This window comes from Callospermophilus lateralis, chromosome 16, assembly GCF_048772815.1.
Source record: "Callospermophilus lateralis isolate mCalLat2 chromosome 16, mCalLat2.hap1, whole genome shotgun sequence".
NCBI classification, from domain to species: Eukaryota; Metazoa; Chordata; class Mammalia; order Rodentia; family Sciuridae; genus Callospermophilus; species Callospermophilus lateralis.
This window is the reverse complement of record NC_135320.1, coordinates 35,471,857-35,497,490: the sequence shown is the minus strand read 5'-3', so window position 1 is coordinate 35,497,490 and position 25,634 is coordinate 35,471,857. Positions and strand designations below refer to the sequence as shown.

General features: G+C 35.1%; 1 protein-coding gene across 1 annotated transcript; it reads right to left on the bottom strand.

Annotated features, from left to right (window-relative positions):
* Positions 1-3,169: 3,169 nt before the first annotated feature.
* Positions 3,170-24,207, bottom strand: Pi15 (peptidase inhibitor 15). Its single transcript, XM_076836244.1, has 5 exons — positions 23,935-24,207; positions 7,564-7,682; positions 6,445-6,577; positions 6,218-6,333; positions 3,170-3,305 (listed from the first exon to the last, which is right to left on the bottom strand). The coding sequence occupies exons 1-5, from the start codon at positions 24,205-24,207 to the stop codon at positions 3,170-3,172; spliced, it is 777 nt and encodes a 258-aa protein (XP_076692359.1).
* Between the last annotated feature and the right edge of the window lie 1,427 nt (positions 24,208-25,634).

Below are 25,634 nucleotides of genomic sequence, written 5' to 3'. Positions count from 1 at the left end.
CCACATGTTTAAAGCTGACTTATCTATCCTAACGAGGAATATTAAGAGTATGCCTACACAGCTCACAGACAATTCCGTAATGAAATGAACCAGCTTAATAGCTAAAGTTATAAAAAATTTTTCAGATTTTTGTTGACATGGAGGCCAAAAAAACTGACAAAATTTTTTAATTTTCTACGGCATAAATGGTGGTGTGAGGGGGGGAAAGCCAGTGCACTAGAGCATATATGACAATTACTATTTCTTTCGAATGAAACCTTCCAAAATGAAAACCTTAATACTGATTGTATAAAGCTGCTCCTATGAAATAGCTTATTCCCAGACTTTTTCTGCCTCTGGGAATTACAGTGTGAAATGATTCTCTTAGCACCATTGTTGCATGTTGTGAAAAATACGACACATGACTTTGATACTAGCAAATTTTCATTTGCTTCAGCTTAGAAAATAAAATATTTCGCATGGCCATTTTATATTACTAACTTTAAAAAGTATAGATAGAATAACAAATATACCCGTTGTATTTTTTTAGCTTAGTTGTTAAATTATAAATAAAGTTATGGTTCTAGTTGTGGTTTGGAAAGAACAATTATGTAAGTGTCATTTATAAGTACGTAGATCCTAGTCTTACTCCAATAAGTTTGATGATTTATCTGGACTTTTGTTATATTTAAAGCTTTATAAGATAGTCTTATCTGAAAAAGATGAAGGAAAGGTGGGATTCCTCTAAATAAGCTTTGAAAGCTAAAAATCCATTCAAATAAGCATTCATTAAACACTCATTACATTACAGCTACTGTAGAAGAAGCCGGAATACAAAGAATTAGGCAAAGCTCATGCCAAAGAGGAACTCTATTATAATTTTAATTTTTATAAATTTCTATTAATTTGGCAAATTCACCTTTATAGAAATCTCTGTGAAATACAGAGCAAATTTCATTATTCTGAGAACTGAGAAACTAAGCTACCCAAACAAGCCAGCAAAAGAACTGGCACTGAGAATAGTCAACATCTATTGAATAGTACTCACTACAGTTTTTGCAGAATACTATAGTAACATTGAGGATGGAAACACTTCCTTAATAAATCAAGCAAATATCCCACTAACGGGCTTTCGGTCCAATTGCCTAGGCATCTTAGATGAAAGTTGGATTGAGCCCTAAATCATATAATTATTTCTGTTCTTAGTTTTATTCCAAAACATATTTATTTTTAATAGGGTCCACATATGAGCCCACAAAAGCAGAGAAGTCTCATATAAAACATTTGGTCACCATATTTAATTTGTAAAAGTAATTAGGCCAGTTGTTTTTCATCAACTAGACCCAATCTCCAGATGTTGGATTATTCTCCTTTTTCATCAAGTAAACCCAATCTCCAGATGTCAGATTATTCTCCCTTGGAGTGGCTCTAATTAAGTGTCGTTTTTCAAGGTATCCACCCTAAGAAACTGCAAATGTGGACGGAATTTAAACTAGTAGCTTCTTTCTGTTATTGGCACACTGGAACTAACCATGTTTACTTGCTCTGTAATCCTATGCAACCATTACACAACCTGACTGAACATACATACATGTGAAATGTAATGGGTTCACTGTCTTGACCCAGATGTTGTATTCTCCACTCTGAAAGATTTTTGTAAGTGAAGAATCCTAATTTTTAAATCACCGCAGTAAAATTTTCATAGTGATTTATTTGATTTTCATAGTTACAGTTAATGAGGAACTAAATGTTATTTTTCCCACAGAAACATAGAAACAATAATTAGTAATTAGTCTGTAGGAAAAATCTGAAGAGGGCTTTGCTAATAGAAACCATAGCTGTATGTGGTATGTATGAAAGATCTTTAATATGATAATGGAAGGCCCAAGATGATTGACACACAAGATAATGACAGACAGAACAATGATGACAAGGTGGATACACCACCTCATCTCTTCCTGAACTTCTTCACCATCTGGAGATGGGCCTGGAGACGTACTAGCCCTCAGGATATGCCCTTCTGAAGCTCTCCCCCGATCTTTTTTTGTGCATTAACACTATATCTGTGACTTTTCACACCTGTCCTCTAAATCTCGCTTTCTCTGCTCTTGATGAGATTCCTGAGGGTCTTACTTTTTCTGCTTTCTAAAGTCACTACTATCTGTCTTGCTCCAGAAATCTCTAAGGAGTCATTTATTCTTCCCTTGTCTCTCTTATTCCAAGGGCTGTAGCTGAAATTTCCTGGGAATCAGAAGATTTCTGTATTAGCCAGATTATCATTTAGTCCACTTACAGGTGAATGCTGTTGCTGTGTTCGCTTTCTCACAGCTGTGTGAAAAACAATTTGTTAAAAAAAAAACAATTTTTCAGAAAAAATCAATAGTTTGCATTGTTTCCTAAATATCTCAGTGAGCTTCTTAAGACAGGAACTCTACCTAATTATCTTTGCATTATCAGAACATAACCACTAGAGTGCCTTGCCTGTAGAAAGAACTCAACATGTGACTACTGATTCAATCAAATAAGACCAAACAAAAGGTGGGATGTATAAATTTACATAAAATGACCACAGCCTTTGGAAGACCCGAATAAGATAAAATAACTCTGAAATTTTTGATCCACTAACTTGAGTTATTATTTTCAGGTATCACTGGGCGAGTGTTATTTTGCGAACTATCATTTTTGTGCGTATTACAGAAATGGTGCTAAGATGTACCACCACCTCAAATTCAAATATATTTTAGAATATTTTTTAAAGTTTCCTCAAGTTAACCACTGTATTGTAATATCTATGTGTTGCATCACAAAGTATGTTTGTGTGCATATACATACACATATGTCTGTATATGTGTGTATGATGCACACATACACATTACAGGTTGAACATATATTTTATTCCTTAGGAACATAATATCATAATTCCTTTGGAATGCAAGTTTTGGAATTGACTGCATCAACTATGTCATCACTACCTATACAATATTTTAATTTAGAGGTCAGTAAATAGAAATGGATGTTTTGATTGTATTCAAGGATTAAAGGACATACTAGAAAAATACTATACAAATGAATACTAAATTGAAACAAGTTTATCATTATAAAATATGTATAATATGTGCAAAATTCAATATATATATATATGCTTATGATTCCCAGAAACCATGACATTTCCTGGAGAAAAAAGGTAAGCTTATTTAAACCAATATAGGTAGTTTGACGTTACTCCTGGAAAACACAGATTGTCAGTACAAGATCCCCCGTAACTTGGAGGACAGGATGAACACGGCACTCCTACTTTATATGGTGCTTCTCCAATCCAATTGCCCCTGGAAGGAGAAAACAAAATGGCATCAATCATACTCACTCATTTTTAAAAATCAGATTGTCCTTAAGGTCATGCTCATATGTATTGGCAGATGAGAATCTTTTTCAGAAGCTTATTTTAGAAAGCCACCGAAAAGTACATCCATTTCTTATTCCCACCATAAGGTATTCTATATATTTTGCTCTTAAAATACTTTTTTCCTGTGTAAGCTAGTATTATCTTAATTCACAGGTAAGAAATGAGGCCCTACAATGCATGGTGATACCCCAGATCATGGGACTCTAGTAGGTTCCATCCACAAATCTGCCTCCTCTGGCAGGCTTCAAGAGCACGTAATCAGGTCTTTGTCACTTAAACTTAATGCTTCTAAACTCATGCTAATTCTTCCTAAGGATGATTAACAAAATACCTACTATGTTCTGGGATGCTCAGAAATTATGAAATGAGTAAGTCACCATATCCACAATAAATACACTATAAATGTTCATAGATGTGTTTCTAAAGTTTTAAAATATTTTAGGTTCCAGTCTTCATAAAATAAAGAGAAAAGCACAACTGTATTCTCATAGTAAGAGAATGAGGGTTTGTAGAGACAAGGAGAGGTGATTTCAAAACCTTTCTAGCATATAAATTCAAATTTATAGCTACTCAAATTTTTTCAGTTACTGCTACTATTTTTTTAAATCCTGAACACATTTGACTGAATTATTTTGTGCTGTCAATATTTTTTTCTTCCACTGTATGGATGGTCATGATCATAGTAATAAACCAAATTCACCATTTAGACAAGTTTAAAATAGCTGCAATACCAGACTGTTATTTGACTCTTTTAATTATGAAGGAGAAGTTTTCATGGTGACAGTGACTAGAGCATTAAGAAATACTAATATAGAGAGCAATGTGAAGGAAACTGAAGTTTCAGGAGAAAGTCTGGTTATAGATGGTATAAACCCAAGGCTGAGGAAAAGAAAATAACAGGTAAGAGGTTAAAATGTGAAACAAGTGGTTCTTATCTTCTTTAAACTCTGAAAAAAAAAACAACCAGGCAATGACAATGAGGACATGAAAATATCTATTATAGCCAATTAAATAAAGACCCACACTTTTTTAAAAAAATAAAATGCACATAAAAGAAAATTTACCCATAAAATGAAAAGCTTGATAATTTATTATTAATATTATAAAATGATGGGATTTTAAGACTTTCCACTTCTGTTTAATTTATTCTGCAGTCTGCCTTGAGGATAATATTCGCCAAGCATAATTCTGATGACATCACCTGCTTGTCCAGAAATATTCAAGGCCCATTCTAAGTGTGCCTGGCTTCTCAACTCCATCTCGTTCCATTCTGTATCTAATTACCCAAAGCTAAAAATGTATATGGATCCAGGCCATGCTATCTAAATTTTATTTTCTACTTATTTTCATCACTTTTTGAAACACATATTTTTGGTAAGAAAAAAAATCAGAAATAAAATTTTATTATATGTGACATTCTATATTATATTAAGAACTTTTACATAAATCTCAGATTTTATTGAATTAATGATATTCAACAATAAATTAGTCCGGTTGATCATGTTATTTTACTTTTTTCCTATTCCATCTAATTAAATTATCTTTTAGCTCTTATTTTTTCCCTACCAGTCAAGATTTTCAAACTTTTCATTACCTAGTTTCCAGAAAATTTTTTTAAAAGTAAAATATAGCATGTTAATGCAATATCTTAATTTTTTGGATCTAAAAAACAATCATGGAGCTCATCAATAATATTAGAAAATTCTAATCATTGGGCAAAACCAAAATTGTTAAATGGATGAAAAAAATACCATTTTCACCATTTGGTTATTATTTAGCCTATTTATGGCAGTAGAAAGTGGAAAGGCACAATAGGAAAATAAAAAGTGGGAAAATAAAAATGTCCAACAAATGCACAGTTTTAATGACTATTCTTAATGATACATTTTTAAGAATTATTATTATTATTAATAAACATTCTGTTTTCCAAACCTCCATAACCTAATAATTATAAAGAGGGGACCATCTGGAAAATCACTATTTTTCTAACTTTACAAAAACACTGCCACTGGCACACCACCATATCAATGAGTAATGCACTTATTCCTGACACATTTGCTCACTCCCACCCTGTGTTGGAATAGCTGGAGAAAATCTTTGTTTGGGACTTACTTTGGACGACACCAAGAGTATCATAAATCCTTTGCACATTTTGTTATTTATTCCAAATGGGAACAGAACTGTGTATAAATATTGGAGCATTTTTATCTTCTAAAGAGCTATTGTTATCAGGAAGGCATTTTCTCAAAAGTTGGCAAATGTCTATTGATCCTTCTATACTAAAGCTTGTTCATAAATAGGACTATTTATAATCTTTGATAAATTTCTATAATATATTCTATGTGGGCCAAAGATTGAGAATATGGATTTTTTAAATCTAAAAATAATAAGAAAGAAAGGATTCATCTCCAATACTGTGCTTCCCTAGTGAAAAAGGTGAGACAACATTCTATATTGATATATGAGACTATTGTGTATTGATAAGTTCCTAGCAGATTCTTTTCTGATGTCCTCTATATAGTTATTAAAAACTTACAAAGTACAATTAGGAAGTGTTTGCAATTGCTATGACAGAAGATGGTAAGGAGACTTTAGTGAGAACACTGTCTCAGATTGTTTAGCTTACCATTTTACCCCAGAATCCTTGCCCTTGTTAAAAGAAACCTTTTACCTAATTGTTTTTCAAAAATATAGGAATGAATGATGGTGAATTTGAGGATTAGAGGCCAAATGTATAGTAAAGTCTTACACATTTATCTGTCAAAAATGCCTATAAAACTGGAGATAATTAACACGTTCAGGGATCCAGGAAATAGAATACAACCTGGTACTTACTTTGGGGCATAGTTGCATACCAAGTACACGGCGCGGCGCCATACAGATCCCCACACATTCATGTTTTGGCAAGTATGAATTGCACATCCTATCCGATTGGAAGTGGCCCAAACCATCTGTGAAAATAAACCAATATTTCCCAATATTGCTAAGAAAATGAATGTCCCTCAATATATAATAAGATTTAAAAAATATGAATTGAACATTAAAAAGGTAATTGAAACAACCTGTGTATAATGTGTGCACATAGGACCAAAACATCTCATAGGACATCTGGGATTGCAATCCTGGGGATATGGAAAAGCATAATCTTTCACTTCATCATACCATGGCTTGACCAACTGGAGAATAGAGCGATATCTAGATGTCAAAAGAAAAAAAAAAAGCATGTATGATACATCAATGGTAATTTATAATGGATTCATGTTACATTGTAAGTTGATTTAATAAAAAGATTATTCATGAGGATCCAACAGCATATTTACTCTTGGATTTTTTCCAAGTAGGAGCAAGCATGCAAAATGACCAAGGACTGGAGGAAGTGACCCTGTATTTGTCTAAATATGTGTTGGGTTATTTTGAAGAAAGAATGTAAATATTTTAGGAGCTATCAAAATCTTATTTAATCCATGTCCTCAAGTAATTCAAAATTAGATATATAGAAGTAGTCATAATACTAGCTCTAAATGCATTTTTTCCTTAAATTTAGATCAATTTGATTTTAATATCAGCACACTTGATTTTCCTCCCCATATGGAAAAAGAATGAAACTTTGGAACACTAGATAATGAAAATCCACACTGGTAGAAAAAGTATCCTATCAATGGGAATAGCTTTCTCCATAGTTGTATATACCTGCATATAATATATGCATATATGTAAATATAAATATTTTTTATTTTGTCTACTAATCAATTTATTTATGTCAGATACACACAACTATGAGAAATCTGTGCGTACGCGCACGCGCGCGCGCGCACACACACACACACACACAAATGGATTCTGCCACAATTGGAATTTTTCCTGAGAGGCAATGGGACACATCATCATGCACGTGACCATCTCTAGGATTTTGTGAGGTCAGTGAGAGATACAGACTAAGGAAAAGTGTTACGAGTGTTGAAAGGGAACCTGGTCTTATTTGGGCTTTTTAACTAGTTTCATAATTCTTGAAGACATCTAAAATATTAATAGACCAAATATCGAGGCCTGATTCAGAGTGAACACTAAGTAAATATCTTCTGATGTTACTTGGAACAGGTGTCATTCTCCTATATAATACAATAATTCTCCCATGAAATAAAATCATGTAAATAAACTGCATCAGCGAAACTGCTCCCTACCTGCCAGTACGGACAGACAGATTTTGGCCCAAAAATCTCAGCAAGTAAGAAGGTCCATGATCCCAAATGCAAGTAGCCGCCCAAGCCTCTGCAGATTTTGCAAGATTTTCATCCCAAACCTGTAGGGGTAAAAAACCTTCAGTTTTACTGGATTTGCTATAACAAACACAAAGTAAATGGAAAGTAGCAGTGCTACTATTTCCTAGAGTTCTTTCAATTCTAGAAAGAACTAGAAGAAAGCTACTTCACCCCATTGTTATTCAAAGTTCCGTAATTCGATATGGTTGTACTACAAAAAGAATATTGTCTTTATAATGCTCTTAGATTCAACATCCAGACCACATTCAGAGTTTGGTAAAGGATAAGTTTAAAAAATACCATGTTTATTCATGACTTACAAGGACATCTCATACTGACCACTGAAATTTGAATCCAGCAAAGTCATTAGATTTCCCTAGAAGTCATAAGGAGCCACGCTACTAATATATTTAAAAACAAATATGATCAAATTTATTCAAAATTAACACTGATAATATATTGCAAATTCCAAAGTTCAATTTATATTATAGCATGATTAATCAAATGGAACCTTCATGTTTTATCATTTGACTTTTTATAGCAGTATAATAATAAGAGAATTTACATTTTTAGTTGGTATGAGCTAGAAACAAATCATGATTGAAAATAACTTGACAATGGTACATACCTAAGGTGTGACACAAATGTAGTATATTATGGTTTAATTAAATAAATTAAGAAAAATAGTAACTTACTTTCCTTGAAAAAGAAAGGCAAATTAATAAGGATGTTATGCATGTACAGCAAATTTTCTTTCATGGAAAAAAATATGTAGGACAATATCCGAATGACTCTTAGGTTTAATATGTATTTATATTAGTTACTATATGGATTGATAGGCTCATCTTCATAGCTGCATAAGGAAATTAAGCCAAGTATTGGTGGACCTGACAATAATAAGTCACTCTGAAATGACAATCTATTTTCTAGGTAGTCATAAGGTATAAGGCACAAAATAGAAAATAAATAGCATTCTTCCAAGCAAAAATGTTTTCCAAAATTCCTCCCTAGTAGGAACATTATTTAGTGATGATTTATCTGGTGGAAAGAATAACTTTAACATTAAATTTTATAGTTCAAAGTCATAACATTATTTCCTACATTATTTATAATATTTATATATCCTAGCTGAAAACTGTGTTCAAATTGCAACTCGAGAGTGGCTACTAATTTATTTGAGAAAGCTAAGACATCATATGAAGAAGGAAGGGAGAGTTTTGTAACTACTCAAATTAACATGGAGCTTCATGTGAAAACTTGCTGTCTTTCTCTTCTACCAGGTTGTGAGTTGTGTACAACAGAAGAAGAGTAATAGCCTTGCATTCACTGCAAGTTACAAGTTTTCTAGCAAACTCATGGGACTTCTTGGTCATAACACTGAAAAGTCTTAATCTTTTTCCAAGGATAATGGGTTACATAGTTTTATTTAACATGGAAATGTATTGAAGTGAAAGAAAATTAAGATAATGACTTTGAAATGAAATGAGAAAAAAATCAACTCTTCAAAAGACCATGGCGGTTACCCTCCAAAGAGATTTGTTAGTCAGAAATTGTTTTAAATTATGAAAAAAAGTCATCTTCCACAAATTGATATAGGATTGCATGAAGTAAACTCACAGAGTTCACATAAACTCAAAGTATTCTAGGACTCAAATGCACTGTCAAAAATTTTAAATGCTTGGCTTGATTTCCCTATGCAACTATTGAGGTAAGCCTGTCAATCCATATGGTAAGTAATATAAATGCATATTAAACATCAGACTCATTTGATATAGTTCTATCTAATATTTCTTCTTTCACCAAATATTAATAACATGAATTTCTGAAATGTCGATTGCAGTTTACCATAGTACAAAATTAGTTCACAAAGGAATTTCAGACAGATAGTGTCAACAAATTTTTTTTTTTTCCTGAAATGTTCTTAACTAATTGTATTTACCTGGGAAGAAATACAAGTAGGCGTCGTTTTCATATTGAAGTAAAGTGTGAACCCAGATCTAAAGACACTTTCTTATAATCTGCTGCTAAAATAGAACCATACCATGGTACAAATAAGACCTGAGACTCAAGGATCCAGTGTTCTATCCCTATTTCTACTACTCAGATCATCTGTGACCCAGGGCATGTCAATTATTATCTCCTATGCAACTCATCCATAAAATAAGGAGTTTGCATGAGGTTACGTCTAGGGTCTCTTTCATCTTCAGCTTCTCATGATTTATAGGCACTTGAGCAACTCCTACATCTGAGCCTGAAAGATCTGTTATATTGTCCTGTGACTTGCTCAGCTCTCAATCCAAATAAAATTTAAAATATTTAACAATCTTTGACTATTTCAATATCTATATGAGTATCAAAAGGTCATCTTGTGTACCTTAAATATACAAAAAATATAGTAAAAAAGGAAATAATGAGAAACTTAAAACATTTAACAATTTTAGAAGTAATTTATCATATATATAAAGCCTGCCTTTAGGCTCATTCATATGTTGAAAAGCTAAATATTGGGTGTTCAAAAAGGTAAACAAAAAATTTCAAACATGAGAAAGTATCTTACAAAAGCATTCTTTGTTAACCATTATAAGGGATTTTGATATGAAGTAAATGTGTTCACCATTACGGAGGATCACGTTTTTAGCTGTATCTATGTAGAAACATCTTAAGTAAAATTTTGAAGAGGATGGTTTCAAGGGAAGAGGAATGACTGCTTTCCTTCTCTACATGTATTTGCTTTTAGAGAACTGGAGGGAAGGATTTCTGCCTGCTCCATGTTACTAAAGGACAATTCTGGAAAGGATGATAGACACAGACTGACAAGGTCCCATACAGAGGGGGTGACTTGCCCTTCCTATGGGAGATATGACTGACTCCCTCTAATGCCTGCTGCAGGAGAAGTCAGAGGTGCTGTATCTTTCTTGCCTCTTTGTGAGTTTAACCCACCCTCCAGAGGAGGGAGGGCTGTCTTAAGTAGGGAGCTCTAATATTTGGGAATTACATCATATCTTCAGGTAAACTGCATTTGCTGTCACTGTCTTTCTCCACTGGTTATATCTTCCAGGAAAAAAAAAAAAACAAAAAAAAAACCATGGGTACATAGAACGTCTTTAATCTTCTGAGGTATTTGAGTTTATGATTATGATGAGATCTCTGAGTTGTGAAAATAGCAATCATAACTGTATTGAGAAACTACAGGATATTTTAACAAAAGACTTACAGTTTTTGTAAGGAGTAAACCCACATGTAGTATTTTTTTTTTTTTCTCCCCAGAAGCTCTAAGTTGGACTAAATGTCACCAGGGCAATAATGTGAAAGAATTTGTCAAATTCAGGGAATGAGTTGTAAATTGTAAATTGCCTAAGCATTTGACTTAGTTTACAAATTTTTGAATTCATGATGATCAATCTATCCAATGATTTTCCTCTGGCATCTTTTTCTGAGCATTTATTTGAAATGATTTTAATATTTTAGCCTATGGATGTATCATCAGAGGAAACAAGGATACAATTAAACACCTAATTCTGTGGAATGCCTAGAAAATAGGAAAAACAGTATTATTTTTCATTGGGAAAAAGAGACACCTGCTATTTTGTTAGCTTTTATTCAGACAGCTTTGGCATTCTGTCTCACTAGTTCTTTCCTCTCTAAATAGGCAAGACACTTTCACAGATAATTTACTCATAAAACACCTCAATTCTTACTTCCTAAGGATGAGGCAAAAATTAAGATTATTATGAATGAATGTGCAAACACATTTATAGGGCTCCCTAGAAGTTAGATGTTATGATTAAATTAGGTAATTCATAAAATAAAATGGCTTACAATGGCATCAGAGTGTGCATAGACTTGTAGGTCTTCCCTAATTGCCTCCAAATGGCTTTCTTCTGTTCTTTGTTGTTTAGAGTCATTTATTTGATCAGTTTATAAACTGAATTACCTTTCGACTAAAGCATTCACTATGAGTTATTCTGCTTGTTACATAATAAGATAGATCAAGCTGGACACAGTACCTTGCCTATAAATCACAAGAAGTTGAAACAACTTAGACTAAGACCTGAGAGAGATTCAGAATTCAAACTGATGTCATTTTAAATATCTAGACGAAGTGTGACCCTAAGAGATAAGGTGAATATGAAAAGAATGCAGGATTCTCGTCAAGTTCAGAGATTTTCTAGACTTGAGCTAAAGAATACAGAATTGAGTAAGAGAATGTTGATGGATTGGAGGTCACTTGCTTTCATAAGAAGACATAAAAATTAGACAATGATATGAATCCAACCTAGATAAGAGGTTGTCTAATCAACTATCTTTAAATTTTGGGATCCACAACATTGTGGCAGCCAGGATCATGAAACATCATGACATCTGAAGCTCCCTTCTTAAATCCCAGCCAGTGTCTCTAGCCAATAAGAAATGTGGTCAAACTGGAAAGCAGCAAGAATTGTTACTTGGAACCATAACTCTGCACTTGCTTGAGATGACATTTTTTTCCCCTTAAATAGGTAGCATCTTTTGCCTCATAAAAAATATATAGAAGTTTTTAAATGTGTAAAATTTTAAAAGGATGAATATTTTGATAAGGAAATCTGTACTTAATTGCTTTTATTATTATCTGTAATATTTAAAAGAATAGAGCATATTAAAGTAACAGAGCAGTCATATTTTCAATATAAAGTAATTACTTAAATTTGTGATTTTAAGTTGAAAATGATAAGAAAATGTTTCAATTTCATTTTTAAGACAGTACTTAAAATCTAAAATTTAGGAGAATTTAAGAGTCATTGTTTTTCTTAGCTTAAATGTCATTTAAATACATGGAAAGGATAATTATCAATAAGTCAGTTGAAATAATAAATGTGAAAATCACACATTAAATCTATAAATACAGTTTAAAATTTTAAATCAGTGAGTAAATATAACTGCTAAAACCTGCTATATTTATTAAAAAATCAGAATTTGAAGTTAAAAATTGAAGGAACAAGAATATTAATTTTAACAATTATACTTAACTCTGAAAAAATACATGGTGTACATGGAAATATTTCAAAGATATAAAGTGCTAAAAAAAAGTTTCACATTGAGTGTCTAGAGACAGATTTATGAATTGACCATGCTGTGAGAGCCCTGGTGTACAGGCAGATGCTATGTACTATAGATGCTTATGTTCTTGGACATTCATGTAGATTAATGCATTGATTATGTCAAAGCTCACATATTTGTATAAAAAGTAGATGCATGGTACATAGGCCACATTTTTTGGTTTTTGCTTTTAATAACTTAGCTAAGGCTATTTGTTCTTTTTGTTAGCTTGAGGAAAGAGTACTGACTTGCAGAAGTGATGTTGACAGCCACTAAAAAAAAAAAAAAAAAAAAAAAGTTAAGTGATGACTAAAGTATTTCCCCTGAGGGCCGCCAAAAGTTTAAAACACTCATGGGCATGATTGAGGCTCTGTCATAAAATTGGTGCATCTGTTCTCATTAGATAGAAATGTTAGTGAAAGGGTGATAGAGGAAACAGAACTGAATACACAGCAGCCAGTGTTAAACCAGACAGGAGGCAGCAGCGAGTGCGAGACTCCTCAGGCTGCAGGACAGGAAGTGTGGGAGCAGAATCAGAGAAGGGACCTCATAGGGGAAATGTTGGGTACTGATTAGACTAATTGAATAAAATCAATATGATTCTACTTGGTTACAGCAGAAGATGGTTAAAGGCACTTGATTAAAACAATAACAACATTCCTCTAGAGCCTCAAAACTCAGAACCACTCTTATGTAAAAATGCCAAGATGGGATCCTATGGATTTTTTCTACATGTTTAAAAGAAGAGATCTTTTAGGTAAGATAAGTACTGTTCTATTATGGTTTAGATAGGAGGTTTGCCCCAAAAGCTCATGTATGAGACAATGCAAGAAAGCTTAGAGGTGAATTGACCAGGTTATGAAAGCCTTGATATAATCAATGCATTAATCCATTTGAATGGATTCACCTGTAGGCAGGTACAATGTGGCTGGAGGAAATAGGTCAATGGATTGTGCCTTTGGGGTATGTATTTTCTGCTTGGTAAGCAGAGCTCTCTCTGCTTCCTGGTTTTCCTGTTCTGTGCTGCTTTCCTCACCTCACACTATAGCCTCGATGTTCTGCCTTACAGAGGCCCAGAACAATGACGTTAGCCATCTACAAACTGAGACTTCTGAAACTCTGAGGCCCAAATACACTTTCCATCCTCTACATTGTTCTTGCCAGTTCTTTTGGTCAGACCAAAACAAAAATGACTAAAACATAACCCTATGTAGGTTTCTTTGCCTTTAAACAGATGCACTGTTTTTAGGGACTCTGAACTGAATTATTGCCATCACTTGTGATCCCTTGATGTATTATTTTTCTCCATATTTCTTAGGGGTGCATTATAATTGTGCATAATGTTGGGATTTGTTGTTTTGTTAAAAATGTCAGAGATATATGTATGTAACTTTCTAAAAATCCAAAATCTTAAGGATAAAAATTCAGGCATCCCTTTCCATCAAGTCTTCATATAAAACACACATTTAACCCACAGGCAACTTAATTCATGATAATATGAATCACCAGGAGACTGTGCCCACCAAATCTGCCACTGACTTGAGGATGCATCCACAGAAGTAGGACAGGCAGAGAATAATCGGTCACCTCTATTCTGCAGGTCAATTCTATGCATCTTACTCTCGCTATCAGAAGAACACATGCATGTTGTAACCCTTTCAGGGAAGGACCCTGCTGGTGCAGAACCACACAGATCTAACTGGTACTGTTCTTCCGTGAAGTAAGAGGGGGTGGTGCCTTCAGTTTCCTTTTTTTTTTTTTTTAATGACACCACTTCTTGCCATTACCAGGATTTTAATAAGTCAGATATCTTTATGCAGTCTTGCCTGAGAGCCTCTACTGGCAGCCCTGGTCATGTGAGAGATGACGAGGAGGTCTTCCACACAAAAGGGCTGGTGGCTGAGAAAGAGCTTAGTGATGGAGTTGAGAGTTAATGATACAGAGCTTTTCTTCCCTGCTAGTAACCATTCAAGACTTCAGGCACTATCAGTTTTCCTACATGGTTTCCAAGGGTAGAAAGAGCACAGAAGGCAAGGTTTGATTCCACATGAAGAAATTCTTTCCACTATTCAATGATGTCCTAAAATAAAGTGCATGTAGGAAAATCCTCCATCCACTGGGCTCATGAACAGGACAGATGAACACAGGAAGGGAAGCCTATACTGTACTACTGTGTTGCTCTAGGACTGGAGAATTTATACCCCATAAGCTTCAGCCTCCCTATCTTTTTTTAAAACATATTTTTTTTAGTTGAAGATGGACACAATACCTTTATTTTATTTGTTTCTTTTTATGTGTGTGGGGGATCAAACCCTGTACCTCATGCATGCTAGGCAAGCACTCTACCACTGAGCCATAACCCCATCCCAAGGATACCTATCTTTAAATAAGAAAAATTATCCTCATCTCTGCAGACTGTGGTGAGGGTTAGGTGAGATATTGGGTGATGAGCACACTTCTATCTGGGCAAGAGTGTATTCAATGAAAACTATTATTGGTGGGGATTTGAGAATATTTGTGATGTCAGTGGACTAGAGTCCCCTAAATGGGAAACAGTGGACGGTGCACTCTTGATCACCATATTAAGCATGAATCTCCACTCAACAGATCTACCCTGAAGCAACTAACAGAGTCAAAAACAAAATTTTGTAGAAATGATAAGGAGCTTACACACAGGGAAAATAATGTCAGGTAGTGAAAAATAACATGACAGAACATTTTAAAAGTTTTGAGATACTGATTCCCTTCAAGTCACTCTTTACCATATGATTTTATCTTTAATTTTAAAACCATTCATTGATGACTGGCTTCTTGCAGTGGTTCTCCTTTCCAGAGAAATACAATACACACCAGCTATCATTTAATTCTGCAATTATGAGCCAGGAAGGCATTTTCATGTGTGGTTATTTTTTTTTTTCTTTTCACCAACTCAATGTTATAGCATTCTAAAACCAGATTTCTTGACTGTTACACTGTCCTGTGATACACATGCAAACCCCATATCTAGCATTGCCCACTTAGTCAGAAGAATGCAAATGCCTTTCCGCCTACCTACGGCCTGCTGAAATCATGATCTCTCTGGAATGCAGAGAGACAGATTTGGTAGAATGTTCATATTTAACTAACTTATGAAATATGAATTTGATGCACTTTTTAGTAGGAAAAAATATTGTGTCCTTAAGTAACATTTTTGGACTGTTTTGGTTTAAAGTACATGGTGTGAAATTTTAAGAGATGTCATGAAAAGTTTAGTCTAAAAACAACTTATTGAGCATTCTTCCCTATTTATGTAAAAAAGAAATGCTTGGTACCTGATTTTAGGTGCTATGGATAGTCTTACTAAGTTGCAGAGGTGGGCTTTGATCTCATCTCTCCAAACCCATGTCTAAATGTATTATTAATTTTTAGAGGGGTGGTACTAGTGATTGAAATCAGAGGCACTTGTGGTACTAGTGATTGAAATCAGAGGCACTTGACCACTGAGTCACAACTCAGCCATATTTTGTATTTTATTCAGAGACAGAGTCTCACTAAGTTGCTTAGAGCTTCATTAAGTTGCTTAGAGCCTCAGGAAGTTGCTTAGGGCCTCATTAAGTTGATAAGGCTAGCTTTGAACTCATGAGCTTCCTACATCAGCCCCCCAAGCAGCAGGGATTAGAGGTAGATATATTTTAGTGACCCATTTAATCTATTAGTATCTATCTTCCCTGCCCCTCTTCCAAACCATTCTTCAGAAATCCTCATAGGCAATCATACACCACAAGTTCATAACTATTAAATGGCCATTGGCTATTTATTAAATGTTTTTTAGATATATTAAATTCATAACACCAGGCTGCCCAGACCAATTAACTTCTATTTTTCTGAAGTTCTTTGATGAGTTTCCCAAAACACCTTAACCTGAGTATGTCAGGAGGACTAGATAGGTCTGGTGCTGCCTAAGCTCCTGAAACAGGTTTGGATTAAGGATAGCTTACATCTCAGTTAAAAAAAAAAAATAGTGACATTTTCATGCAAAAATTCTTGAGTACATTCCCAGACATAAAATCATCCTGGCATGCTGTGTTCATGACACTATCCTATCTCTACCATGCAAAGTGGTCCATTTTGACTAACGATGCATATTCCCATCCCAAATTCTCTGTTAGAAGAATGTTCCCTCCCACACACTAGACACTTATTTCAACCTCCGTCCACAGGTACCCCAAGGCTAAACCTGCAGCCGCTTAAGGGCCTCCTGAAACCTGTTCTTTATTTTGTGTTCTCTAACTCAGAGAAACCTGACTGTCCTGGTTTAGACTCATCTTCCTTGATGATCTTGTCATGTGAATCCTCATTCTACCTCATCACATGAATCACTTGCTCCTATTAATCTGAACCTCAAATGTTTCACAGCTCTAATTCACTTCGATGCATCCCTATTGCCTAAGCTGAGTTCAGGTTTCAATTATCTCTCACCCAGACTGTCATGACAGTCTCATGACAGTGCATCCTGTCTGCACGTCTGCCTCTCTCTAGTCCCTCCACACCCTGTGGCTAGAATGACCTTTCCAAAATTAAAAGTTGTGTCTGAAACTTCCCAGCTACAACCTTCAATAATTTCCCTTGTCCTTAGAATAAAATTCAGACAAGTTTCTTGGTATTTACCCCAACTTCATCGGTCATCACTCTTTCTTTTATGTACAAAATTCAAGGCACATTAGATTCTGTCTATATCTTTGGGGCACTGTGTACCTTCTTAGAACATCCTTTTATATTGACTATATTGTTCCTCTTTCCTTAACTCCATCCTATATAATGTTTATTTATTTTTTTATATCTAATATTTAAAACAATTCCTTCTGCAAGCCCTCACTGCCTCTTACCCAAGTCCAAGGCTGGGCTCAGTATCCTCATGCGATCTCAAGGCAACCTGTGTTATTCAACTTTAATGTTCAGCACACTGCCTTCTGTCCCCAGTATTTCCTATCAAAGAATGTCACTACTCCCCGTTGACCCTTAGGCGCAGTGCCAGACACATGAATAAATAATGTGGTATGAATGCATGACTGAATCTTGAGTGACTGTGGCCCATGAAAGCACCACAGCCACACACTCACACTTTAACCAAAAAGGTTTAAAGACTTTATTCCATTGTCCCACCAATATTTACTGAGTATTCTCTTTGGGACTAATAAGTTGCTAGGTTCTATAAACACAGGAAACACAATGAACTTACTTGTCTACATCTTTGGTTAAATATCAGTGACCACCAAAAAATAGTACTAAATACTAGAAGATAGAGTCACCCTGACTTTCAGCTTGGCTGCCTGCCACCTGATGGTGAGGTGCTGAATCGTAGCACGCTGATGTTCTCACATCTGTACTTCCTACATGCTATACTGAAAATGGTGACTCCCATAATGTTCCACCATTAGTGGGCTCGGTATGTGGAGAGACAGATGTAAGGGAAGAAACACCAAGGTCACCACCCTCTTCATTTGTGTACAAGTAACACTAATCAACCTGCACCTTGGAAGAAAATTCCTACAAAATGTGCCCAGTCTCCCTTGGAAGCCAAGGCACTTGCAAGGTTCTACATCCAGGGGAACAGGAATGCAGAGCTCTCAGTGTGCTGGAGAAATGCCTCCTGTCAGCAATTTTTCTCATCCACTGCTTTCTGGCAGCCATTCTCAGAGGCCTGCTAGTAGTCATAAAAGCGTTCATTGAAAAGATTTAGGTTAGACACATCAAATTTCCTATGTTTACAATGAGAAAATTGAGTTTTCCTTCCCAAATGAAAGGAAATGTGCCATCTGGGACAAAAGATGGCTTCATTAAAAAGAAAAGAAAAAAAAAAAGGAAGACAAGGATAGACACAAGTCTTAAGTCAACTACTGAAGAAAGAAAAAAAAAAGTAGTTTACATTATCCACATTCTCTTCCACATGAAGCCTAAATAAACGAAATCAACATTTTTCTCTATTCCCAAGTCATGCATTATCATTCTAGGCAAATAGTTTATTGGCTGTCTCTGAGGACGGATTAATCTGTTCTCCATTCATTCATTTGAGTCATGCTGTTACTTCACTACCTGCTATGACTTGGTAACCAGTAATTTTCTCTTTTCCAGAAAAGTCCAGGAAACCTTATTCTTTGAGCTCTAATATATATATATATATATATATATATATATATATATATATATATATATATATATTTTTAGGTACTTAGAAAATAAAATAAGCCATATTATCAAGAGAGTGAATTTGGCTTCTTGAAATTACATTATGCATTTTTTCTTTTTTTTCAGTTTTAAAGTATTCAGTTTGTTTCATCATTACCTTCACATTGTCCTTCACCTCTCTGTCCACTGTCCTCACTAGTCTGGGAAGTTTGCTATATTATGCACTGCAATTCAGCTAGTTGTGCCACCTGTCACTATCTCTAGGTGCAGCTGTTCTGTTCCTCTTACCCTTTCCTTAAAGAAATTGGCTTTGCTTACTCAGCAGGAACCAGCACTCTGACCATGTCCCCTGGCAATATCCATCCTGAGCTCCTTCAACTGCCCGAGTCATCTTTCTAAGATGCACTCCTGACCCTGCTCTCAAACATGACAGTCTCCCTAATTGCTCTGATATAAAGAAACCCTTAATGTTTTCTCAAATCCTCAAAAATAGATTTTTTTTTTCTCCTGGTGTTTTTTTTAATGCATTGATTTGCCTGCTGTCACAGTCATCCTATTCTGTCCCTTCCTGAGCATCTATCTCAAATGCTCCTCCTCCAGGGAACCTTTTCATGATTTGCCAACCGGAGATTATCACTTCTTTGACTGCTCCACAGTATTTGTCTGGCTATCTTGTATGACATCAATCTTACACAACAGTCTATTAATACAGAATCACATGCATAGTGGTCCCCCTCACGTTTGTTTTGTTTTTACTGCATTGTTTATACTTTAAAAACAAAGATTTCTATCTATGGATCTCCTCCATGCATGGAGGAGCCTCAAAAATTTTAAATGAATTCATTCAATGGACTCAAATTCAGAAACCATCCTACCAATTTTACTCTATGTGTGAATTTTGCAATTTCATTCTTTTGGGGATTATTCGTATTCTAAGAAACTAGTGTGGTTTGTGGCTTAGAGTCATGGTTTAGGCTGCCCTTGGGAAGAATGAAAAACAGCTGGTGTCCAAGGAGCTCTGGAAATTAGCCAATAAACTAATTGTAGAACAGAAGCCAAGAATACAGACGTTTCAATTTCATAATTAAGTTCTCTCTATACTATTATTTGTGTGAAAACACACTGTTTTAGAACATTGAATCAAATAAGGTATTTTTTCCCCAAATCATGGACTACATATCCAAAGAAAAAGAATCATAATATGAATATCAGCACCCTTGTGCTCAAATTGCGTTTGCTTTGTTTGGTCAATTATACACTCTCTAACAATGAAACACTTAAGAAAGATCAAACTAATTTTAGGGATTTTTTTAGAATTCATTAAAAAATGATTTATATCAGTGTGTGGAATAAAATATGGTGATGAGAAAACTACTAAAATGTTTATAATATTGAAGTTATTGGTATTTATACATATAATAATTCATAGGGATTTCAACTGAATTTGACAAATACTGGGTGCTCACTGTCTATATCCAAGGAATTGTCCAAGTAAACGAGATACAAAGATGAATAATTATAGAATTAGCACCCTGAAAGCTTAGAATTAGGAAATTAGCAAGAAATGCACAGATAACTGTAAATTAATCTCAAGTGTGAGGACAGAAATACAATACATATGAAGACTTGTGTAATACAAAAGAAGAAAACCCATGTGATTGTGTAAGAAATATCATTAAAGGATCCAGCATTCTGATATCCAAACCTGAGAAGGTAGAGTTCTAAATAAAGGAATAAATTAAGGAGGAAACATTGGTGGGAGAAACTGACAACAGTAAAAGGCTCAGAGAATTGTAGGTGAAAACAACTACTATGAATCAGGCTGGTGCAATTAGCATAAGCTCTTGTATGAGACGCACTTGAGTGACAGTGTTCAGAGAAAAAGGAAAATTTGAATATATGGCAGGTGACTCAGAGCATAGATGTTTGTGAAGTGGTTATAGCAAAGGGTGTCCTAAGTTTTTGAGGTACATGGCACAGGTTAGGAACCAAGGTAGCTTTCCAGTTGTTCACAATCCAAGTCAATGTTGAAGAAGTTAACATAAAGGTAACAGTATCCAAGTAAATTCTTCATTTTTCACTTAGCTTTAGACAATTAAAATCATTTAACAATCCCTGCTCTGGCCTCCAAGGTATGGATTATATTATACGCCTCACCAACTTTCTTCATGATGAATTCATATGAAGCATTTCCCTTGGCCACATTACTTAGAGTTCTTCTTTTATGATTTCACTAAAGCAAGCACATTTTTCTGTAGTAATCAATTTCCTCCTATTTCAGGGCCTTTGCTCCTTGATCTTCAGTCTGCCTGCCCCCAGACCATTCTCAGTGAGCTCTGCCCTGGCAAATCCATTAAATACTGCAACCTCACCACAAATCACTTGATTTTTCTTCCTAATCTTATCACCTTCTAACATACTGTGTAAATTTATTTATTTTTCTGGTTTGTTGTCTGATTCCCACCCAGGGAACAAGGATATTTGTCCCTGTGATTCCTGAATGTATCCCCAATGCTTGGAATAGTTTGGACATATAGCAAATGCTTAGTAAATATGAAGTGGATAAGTGCATGTGAGAATGAACCATGTGTTGAGTATGTGCATGGATATATAAGACAGTCCCTATTTGCTTTAGAGTACTCACTGTTCTGAGTACTCCTTCTCATTACTTTTCATGGAATTAGGGAAGATTTATAAATATCTTTTATGTAATCAGCATTATTTCTGGTTCTAACAAACTAAATCACAAGTTCAAGTTCCAGTATTTGAGAAGAAAATAATGAGGAAATGACATATAGAATAGAAATACTACAAGATTTCACATGGCATTTTAAGGGAGGAAACAAAGCCTGGTATTTCCAGAGATGTCCCTCAAGGGTATGTTTACAAGATCCAGTGAATAAAAAGATGCTGCCCGCCCCCAAGAACATTTGTTGGAATTACACATGCTTAAATTCTCATTCCGGCAATACCATTAATTACCCATATCACCTGGGCTTAGTCATTGCCTTCTCTGGGTCTACATGATTTCATTTGTAAATTGAAGATCAGAATCTTAATCTCACAGGAAGAATGTGAACTATCAAATGAGATCATCTATAGAAATTATCAGTCAAGGCCTGGAACATAGAAGCAATTAAATAAACACATGGGGAGTAAATTAATTCTTGATAAGTGGGGGAGATAAATAAGTAGAAAAAATATATCTATTTTTCACTTCTTTGTACTGCATTATACTACCTACACCTTTACTCATAGTGTTTGTTTGTATTATTAATTCATTGGTTTCTATATGTATTCATTCCCATTTTAAGAGAAGGGAGACTAGATCTTAGACACCTTAAGTAACTTGTTCAAGACAAGTTACATATTTCTTTCAAACTCTATAATAACTCAAACTTATTTATTTGTTTTATTCTCCTTGTAGCTCTACATTTACCTCTTGAAAGACCTCTTCTGTATGGGTAACTGTTTCTATTTTTAGATCTTTGTGTTTGTGGTGCTGGCCCAGGAACCAAGGGCCTCAGGTATACTAGGTACACTATCTATCACTGACCTATATCCTCAGCTCTTCTAGGTCTAGATCTTGAACAGGTTTTCCCTTGCCTTTCATAGAAAACTAAATAATAATAATAATGTTTAATTGAACATCTATTTACCTGTGGGCACTGATCTAATTACTCCTCAATTTATTTGGTCCTCACAACAACTTTATGAGGCAGACACTACTTTTATCCTCATCTCAGAATGATAAAAGTCTTAGAGATAATAGAAATGAAACAGCAAGGTAAGGCATTCATACAGCTTATATTCTAAGATGAGGATTCAAATCCAAGCATCTAGATTTTAGAGTCCATAATCTTAACCACGAGATCATACTGCTCTTCACCCATTAGGAATGATTATATCTTTTCTTTTTTTTTGATAAAGCCTAAGAAAACACATTTCACAGTCTAAGTTGAACTTCTATGAACTATGACTCTCCTACATTGTTTGGCAAATCTTTATTTTTTCCAGTTACATTGGCATCAACATTGAGTCAAACTCAAAAAGTTTGTTTATACAAAATATATGAGCCTAGACTGTGACAGAAATCCCAAATTCTAGTTCAGTACTTATAAAACCGTTCGTAGTACTACGAGCCCATGTCCCCAACCTGGAAATGTCATATGCATGGTCTTCATTGCTTTAAACAGACTCCACATTATGCTCTTAGAAAATGTAGGACTTTAAATCATAACCTTGCATAAGTTCAAAACCTAAAATAAACTTTAACAAGGCTCTTTCCTTTTAATACCAACTTCATTTTTTTTTAACTCTCCAAGTAAAATTATTTGAACACAGAGATTCTATTTTTAAGAGAGAGCAGAGAATGTGTGCATGGCAAGTTGGAACAGTGTTCAAGTGCACTGGCTTCCCTGCTATCAGAACGACAAAGCCTTAAATCACAAGGAGGAAAAAGTCAGCATGTTCTCTCAGAACACAAATAGATCAACATCAGTAAGAGCTTTGTCCAAGAAAGGGAAGAGACACCGACCCAAGAATAAACCATGCTCATGAAACCTATAATTTCAAGAAATAGTTTCAAGAAATGCTTTAGCTGATAAATATGACTATTAGATACAGAAATCACAGAGAAAGTTCCATGTGATTATTATTTTTTTTTAAAGTAGACCTTCCAAATGTGATCAGTCAACGTACCCCACTCTTTGTGTTCCTGATGTGGTTCATCAGTGGTTATGGGACCCACAGAAGAGAAATCCATGTAGATTCACACTGACACACACCACCTCTCTCTCTTTCCCTCTCTCTCTCTCTCTCTCTCTCTCTCTCTCACACACACACACACACACACACACACACACACCCTTTAATCCTGTGATGGAACAATATTTAACATTATCAGGCACATAAAAATCTTTCCCAAGTTAAAAATATATAAAAAGCCCATTTCCCTCGACATGCAAACACTCATGGTGCCTTTAGGTCCTTCTAACCTCTGAATTAAAGCTTTCCCGCTTAGAACTCAAAGAAAAAAAGAATTCCTCTTACCATATATTCCATGTTTGCTGCCGGTGGGAACACTTTGCCCCGAACTTGATTATGATAATCAAGAATAGCGATCATGTCATTCTGCGAAATGTAGCGCTTCCGCCTGGCTTTGGGGATATCCGTAGAATCTAGTGGTGCGCTTAGAGCTGCTTCAATATCAGTGAAATTATTGGTTGGCGGGGATGAGTCAGTGGAATTGAGTAAGATGATGGTACTTGCTTCACAGAGAAGGGAGAACAGGAGCGCATGGCTGACAGCACAGATTGCTATCATTTTGAGGGGCGGAGAAGAAGAGGCCGCCGAGTTTACTTTGCTTAAAAGCAGAAAAGTTAGAGTTAGGGTCTTTGGGGGGGAAAAATAGGACCAGAGGGTATGAATTTACAAAGTCATCATTTGGGAGCATTGCTTGATTTGACTGCCTCCAAAAATCCAAATAAATGTTCAACTCAAGGCTAGGAGAACCCTTACAGTAAAATCTCTATTCATTTGGCTGTATTATGAGAAAGACCCCTGAGGGGAACTTTCTAGAGCTAGAGTAAAGTAAACAACATGACCACTAACCCTAAAATGAATGTGAGCCATCTGCCCCAATTGTTAGAACCACAGAATGCATTGGTGCATGTTTGTTTCCAGTGGGGAATCTTTAGGAATTAAAGTTCACCTTGAGAGTGAAGAGGGGTAAAAAATGCATCACAGGTAACAACAGAGAATGTGCTGATAATGTCTCCCAGGCACATCTGTACACCAAGTGATACAATGCATAACAAAAAAAAAGTAATATAGTAATCCAATCTCATATCTTAAAAAAAAAAGGAAAAATGAGCTACTTTAAAATCAATGCATGCAATATAAACTTGTTGAGCCAAATAGCTTACCTCTGAACAATGCCAAAATGAATATACTGTTCTTCCAAAAATTTAAAGTTCTTTGCTATGTTGTAGCATGAACTCTTGTAAGAGTAGTATGTCTTATTACAAGCTCCCAGAGAGCAAAAGCCTGCAAGGTTTGAAAGCTGCTGGCTACAGAAGCAGCTGACAGCTTTTATATGTCACAGTTTGCAACGTCCAGAAAGGGCAGTCTTTCTTAGGGTCTCTCTTAGCCAAAATCAAAGGGGAGGGGTTTTGGATAGAAAAAACAGTGATTGGGTGGTGACTTTTTATGTGGGTGGTGAGGAAATTGAGTCACACCCACAGCTTACAAAGTGCAAACCATAAAAGACAAACCTCTTTTCTCTGGGCTTCCACCTTTTCTGTGAGTGGTTAATTTTTCTCATTTAATGTTTTCTAGTTTTTGGTTCCCATACAAAAAGAAGTAGGAAAAGAAAGAAAGGAGAAAAAAAAAAAGACTGTGGGCTCTTGAAAACACAGATGGCTAAATAACAAGCAGTACATTTTTTAAAGACAGTAAATGACATGGGAGCTGAAAAGAGCAAGCTGATATTAAATCAAGAGATCAGCTCACATAGTTAATCTGGGTGGCCACAAATATGATTCAAGAAGAATGCCAGGCAAATCAGTAGTGGCCAAACTATAGCATATGATATTAGTATAATAGATGCTCAAACAGTAGTGCTCTGTCTCCATGTGACTTTCTGCCTCTGATTTATATATTTATATTCTCTCTCTCATCCTCATTTCACATTCCTTCCCTTTTTACTTTCTCTACAGAGTGAAGTGAGCAAATTACTCCCTTTTTACCTG

Excerpts from the sequence above, each read along its gene's own strand:
- Pi15 (XM_076836244.1), bottom strand. The coding sequence starts at position 24,207 with ATGATAGCAATCTGTGCTGTCAGCCATGCGCTCCTGTTCTCCCTTCTC. Across the intron at positions 6,334-6,444 it reads TGTGCACACATTATACACAG|ATGGTTTGGGCCACTTCCAA; the intron begins GTTGTTTCAATT and ends TTATTTTCACAG. Across the intron at positions 3,306-6,217 it reads GTATGCAACTATGCCCCAAA|GGGCAATTGGATTGGAGAAG; the intron begins GTAAGTACCAGG and ends TTCTCCTTCCAG.